General features: G+C 46.0%; 1 protein-coding gene across 1 annotated transcript in view; it reads left to right on the top strand.

Moving 5' to 3' along the window:
* The window catches only part of Rragd (Ras-related GTP binding D), a 43,732-nt gene that overhangs the window by 972 nt on the left and 36,760 nt on the right, over positions 1-6,000 (top strand). Inside the window, exon 2 of the mRNA XM_013510716.1 lies at positions 2-127. Coding sequence (XP_013366170.1) covers positions 2-127 — 126 coding nt within the window. The remainder of the gene's footprint in view (position 1; positions 128-6,000) is intronic.

The raw sequence follows: 6,000 nt of genomic DNA, 5'->3' as shown, positions 1-6,000 counted from the left end.
CCGGGCGCGCGGGCCGCCGACTCGGAGCGGATCCGGGGAACTGACTGGGGCGCGCGGGCGACAGCAGAGCGGGGACCTCGCGCTGCGAAATGGGGGAGCCCGGCGCTGGAGGCCGAGGGGGGCCGGGGTCGGTGGGGGTGGGAGAGGCGGAAGAGTCTGGGCAGGAGAAACGCGCGCTCTTCGGCCCCGGGGCCGCTGCCGCCCGGAGCTCGCCGCGAGGTCTGCGCGGTCCGCGCTTGCGGAGAGGAGGGGGACCTCGGGCGCGCCCCGGGACCTCTCCGCGAACGCTGCTGTTTAAGCGGGGGTCAGATGTCGTGGCTATAAAAAGGCAGCGGGCGGCAGCGTGACTGGCAGAGTCGCCGGCAGCTGCGGGTGTCAGTCTCGCCCCGCGTGGCCGCGGGCGTCATCCCGGGCCGCGGTGTGCGGGACCTGCGGGCGGGTGGGTGCACGCGCGCGCCCAGGTGGTGAGGGAGTCGCCGGGTGACCGAGGGTTTCCCGGGGAGCGGGCGAATGCGGTCGTTAGGACTCCTTATCTGCGCTCAGTGTTACCAGCCAGCTGGGCACGGCAGCGCCTGGCCGGGAGTGCGCGCGGGGCGGGGGAATTCTTTGCCTCTGAAGCAAACTCTGTTTCCTGTTCAAGAAGCCGGTTTTAGTAATCGGTCGGCCTGTGGGGGCTTCCTGCATTTTATGCTTAAGACCTAAGGGAGCTGAGAGCTTTTTAGGATTCCAGAAAGAAAAATCTTTATTTTCCTCAAAAGCAAGCGAAAGATCTGTAAGGTCACTTGAAAAGGTCAGTAGACTGCGTCTGTTACCCAGGGCATTCTCAAAGAAGCTGGATGCGTCCTGGAGGAGGAACTGTTTCACCCTGAAGCGCTTGTGTGAGGGATGAAAGTACTTTTGTAATCTGATTTTTAAGAATTTCTATCGAAAATTCACTTAACTTGTTTTAAATTCTCTATACAAAGTCTTTCCCCGAGGACAGGGTAGGCACTGCTTGCCTTGGATCCGAAAGAGAGTAAACTTCACTAAGCCTGAGCGTGGCAGACGAGAAAGAAGCTTTTCAAGTCACCCTTTTTCCCCTAGTGTCTTCTCTCCTGGGGGTGTTTGTGCTGATTCCCACTAGCTTAAACTGATGTGTGCACCTGAGCGTTCATGTCTTCTGCTCTCCCCCTAATTGGTCCCACAGTTGAGCGCCCGGCCACATTTTTATAGATAAAGGCTTTCAAACCTTTTATTGGAGTCTCTAGGGCTACCTTTCCTAATTAAATTGTTCGGTTGCTTCATTATTATTCAAATTGCATTTGTTAGCTCCTCCCAAATTCTTAGGAGACTCCGGAGAGGGAGAGGGGAAGAATACAGACGTATTTGCAAGGTATTTGAGATGGTAGCTGCACAGTGGGGTGATTTGCCTCAAAAAAGGAGGGGGGAAGAGAAGAAAAAAAAGGAACTGTGTGTGTGGGGGGGGGAGTAATTTGATATTGTGGGGGAGGGGGCAAAGAGATTCCAGGAAAAGTACCAGATCTGTTTGTTTGTTCTGCAGCTCTCCAAGGGGGCATTTTAAAAATTTGATTTGGGGACTTGAAATTGAAGTGAAATTACAACCCTGCCTGAAGGGTAGGATTCCCTGAACAAAGACTTCCCCAGAGCTCAGACTTGGAGGCACCCTGCTGCTGCTAACCTAAAGGCAGACCTGCCTGGAACTGGTGTTTTGATGACTTCAGTAATAAAATCCTCCCACGTGAGTTCTCGAGAGCAGCCTGGAATCTGGCTATAAAAGGATTGAGTATATTTATGTAGTGAGAGGAGCAACACATTAATATTTGCCCTGGCAAACGTTACTGAAGCCTAACCACTCTCCACCTAAGCCTGCTAGGGTTAGGTGGCCTGCTTTTAAGACTTCCTCTGTTATCTTTGGGCCACTGTTCTTTCCAGGTTTCCCTGGCTTTGATGTGAAGAGTTAGGGCTTGATGCAGAATCTCAGAGAATGTTTGCTTTCTACAGTGGGAGATAGGCTCCTCAGTCGGCTCCAGCAGGGATTGTCCCCGTTATGCCGGCTGATAAAGGGAGTTGGGATTGGGACGGGGAGGCTTGCAGTTGTGACTTCCCTTCCAGTGTCCAGAAGGCTGTTTGACATGTTGCATTATAAGCCTGTTTTATTTTCAGTAAACTTTGTATTTACCCTCTCTCCAACTTAGGAAATGGAATGTGAAGGATAAGGACTTTTTTTTAATTCTGAAAAAAGATAGATCTGGTGTACTCTGAACCACGAGCAAAACATTTTTCTGTGGAACACTCTTCGCTCTGCCTCTTCTAAGCAGATTTGGTTTAGTGCCTGTTCTTGGCTGAGACCTGGAACTTTTCCCAGGAGGTTCAGAAATCCATCCTGGATGGAAGGTGGGGATCTTGGGAATGGGATGCAGGCACAGGTAGCATCACCAGTGAAGTTGCAAGGCAGCTTGGCAGGAGCGGTGCAAAAGAGTGCTGTCTGAAGGTGGATAATACAATTTTCATTTCCCTCCGTCTCTAAGACTTATAAAGAATCCTCTGATCTTATTTTTAAACCAAGTGCCTTGTAAGTTTTACCACATTGTGCGAAGTTTGAAAATGTAGTGCAGTTAAGGTGAGACTTAAATTGCACTTCTGGCTTCCACTCCATATTTTATTCATGAATAGCAGGAGTGTTCTCAGGCACCTCAGTTCTGTTAAGGACAGATTTCAGCACTTCTCACCCTTCTTTCATCATAGTTAATCACAGAATAGGTGAGTCTCACCTTCAATCCTCATATTGCAGATAAAACCCCCCAAAAGAGGCAATGATTAAGCTGTTAAAAACAATAGCATTAGTCTGTGTTGTAGCTCAGTGGTTGAGTAGCATGCCCCAAAACCCTGGGTCCAATCCTCAGCAACATCCCCTACCCAAAAAACCACAAATTGCACTATAAATATTATTTTTAACTTTAAATCTTTGGCAAATTACTGTCCCTTAAAAATTGTAATAACAAGGGAAGCAATTAAAAGTTTTTTGTTTTTGTTTTTGTTTTGTGGTACCCTGGCTCCAACCAGGTCTTGAGCACGCTAGGTAATCACGCTACCACTGAGCTGCATCCCCAACCCAAAAGATTGTATTTAAGCATGTGAGGAGCTCTGAGTTTGATCCAGAGTACAAAAACATTAATTTTCCCCTAAAGAAAGTATTTCCCCCCAAAGTCCAAGTTTTAAGGGACACCATAGTCCAGCTAAGTTTGGCTTATGTTTTCACAGCCAGAGACCCATCTCCTAAGAGTCTGAGGAAGTGCAGAGATCTGAGGCACAGCAGAGATCCAAGGTCAGCAGGTGATATTCTTACAGTGGTACATGTGGTGAATTCAACTGTTGCTGTCTGCTAATCCTTGGCTTCCCCCACTTAACACATACACACACACACACACACATACACACACACATACACTTTCTTCTTTTTTTTTCTGGCTGTGGCGGGAATTGAACCTAGGGCTTCCTACATGCCAAGCAAGAATTCTTTACCATGGAGCTACATACCCAGTCCTTTCTTAAAATAATTTAAAAATTATTATTAGTGAGTTCATCTTCTCATTGTTTCTTGAGAGTAAGTAGAGATGGTTGCCCTTCTGATACTGAAACCGTGGCTCAGAGATGACAGAGGACTTTTCCGAAGCTGCATCGTGTGAGTGACGACTAGAAGAGGGTCAAGTGTGGAAATCTAAGCCCTTTTCCTCAAAATTCTGTTTGGTCCTAAAAGCGTTGGGCTTACTACACCTATGACCACGGCTGATCTTTTGGACTTCCTTCTAGCTGGAGTGCCTGTGATACAGAAGAGCTGGAATAGATAGAACTACATAATAGTTACAAATGATGTGACCAGTGCTTGCTCTGGCAGCTCATATACTAAAGATGAAACAATACAAAGATTAGCATGGCCCTGTACAAGAATAATAGGCAAATTAATTCTTTAAAAATGTGATCAAATGAAGTCACACCTTAATCAAGTGCTTGCTCTAATATGTATATTTATAGAGCATATTTTTATGAGATGTTTTGATAAAGTTCAGTGATTCAGAGTCAGAGAAGCCTAATTCTCTACTTTTATTAGAAAGTAGAGAGATCCCTTTTTTTTTTTTTTTTGGTGGTATTGGGGATTGAATTGAACCCAGGGCCTGGTGCATGCTAGGCAAGTTCTCCACCACTGAGCTGCAGCCCATGCCTTTCTCTCCCATTTTTGTGTTAGAACATACACAGGGTAGTTCAGTGAGCTGGGAGGCAGGAACAGGGCATGCTGGGCATTCTGGCTAAGAGCTCTGAGCTTGACACTCATCTCCTCTGCCCCAGTTCACCCTCTGCGTTATTCCGTCCTGCCCGTCTCATACTGGTTCATGACAATTTCACTTCCTACCATAGCCACCTCTCTCTTGCTGATTTTTCTTACTTTTTCTCTTTTTAATTTTTATATCTTTTTAGGGGCTTTTAAAAATTCTTCTTCCTTTGTCATAGCCTTAAAATTCTCTGGTGACAGTGGCTGTCCCTTGTTCACCTATAACACTCAAATAAGTGTTTCACTCTTGGACTAAATAGTCCAAGGTACTGATGGACTTTCTCTTGCAGACCTCTGAGAAAGACCATACCTTTGTATGAAGGGGCCATCTAAAGCCACCTGGAGTTGCTCTCAAAATGATTGTAAAAAAGTTTCCCCAGAGCACTTTTCCCTTCTTGGAGAAGCCTTGATAAACCGGAAGCCAATAAGGATGTCATTGAATACATATGTTAAGGAAATGGTTGTGTTTTTTTATTTTTAATTGCCTACCAGTATGATTTGAGAGGATTTCATAGAGAAAGAGTTAGTCTTCACAGGTAATAAAATCATAATCAGTTCTTCAAAAATTTCTTTGGTTCTCATTTAATTCTCCTTACTAAGTAGTTGATCAAATGGACAGTGAGTCTTCATGACTTTTGTATATTCTCCTATTAGTAGTGCTATTATTACTCAAAGGAGTCGTTCTGTTTTGGGGTTGAAATTTCTTATTGAACAACTGGGTCTTGAATTTGTAAGTAGTTCCATTCACCAGCAAACCTCTACAAATTTAAAGGAGCTGAGATAATGCTGCAAGTAGAAAGGAATTGAGAGCCTCTCCCTGAAACCATAAGTCTGTAGACCAATATGCCGTGTTGACTCCACGGAATACTAATGGCGAAGACATTCTCTCTTCCCCTTCCAGTTGAGTGAGCCTCTCGCTGTAGTCACATTCCACAAAAACCCCTCCGGTTGCCTAGGCTTGGTCTAAGGGAAAAAAAGGAAAAAGGCGAGTGTTAGCGTTTGTACATTGAGAGACTGGTAAAAGAAGACATTAAGATTCATGAGCTAGGGGACGTGTGTGTGGTCACCTGTGGCTACTAAGTGGCAGAACTGGGGCTTGGACCCAAGTGGGACACTAACCCGCTACTTTGCTATCACTTTGCTTCACCTACTTCTAATTCTTGTATTAAAGCATCTTTGTTTTATCTTCCTGTTTGGGGCCTATTCAGTGGTGTCACCTCTCAGAGCACTTTTCTTAATTTTAATACCTCTCAGTTGCAAGGTGCCAGAATTTCTGAAGTCCATCTCAGACAATGTGTCGTTTCCCGAGAGACCCCTTGAATGCAGGAAGGCAGGGCCACTGTGGTTAAGAACTGTGTACAAGAGTTCGTGGCTTTCAATTCCCACTTTCCTGATTTCTGCTTCCTTCTTTGTTGTGAACATTCCCAACCCCCAGATCAAGCAGGCGGTGGTCCCCAGGTAACCGTGTCTGTGCTCCAGGTGCGAATCCATCTTCCCTTCTCCTTTTACAAGGCTTGTCAGGGCTGGTTACTGGATAATTCCAGATTAAGAATTAGCCTGCAGGTGTTAAAGACTGATAATGACCCAATTAGATGGCCTCTCCCCTTGTTGCCATTTCCTTGGGTGATTGAGTTTCCCCGTCACAGTTTCACAGCTGGGCTGTTTGGGAAATC

Source organism: Chinchilla lanigera, unplaced genomic scaffold, assembly GCF_000276665.1.
Source record: "Chinchilla lanigera isolate Chin_1 unplaced genomic scaffold, ChiLan1.0 scaffold00010, whole genome shotgun sequence".
NCBI lineage: Eukaryota > Metazoa > Chordata > Mammalia > Rodentia > Chinchillidae > Chinchilla > Chinchilla lanigera.
Note: the sequence above shows the minus strand (reverse complement) of the source record. Positions and strands in the feature narration are given on the sequence as shown.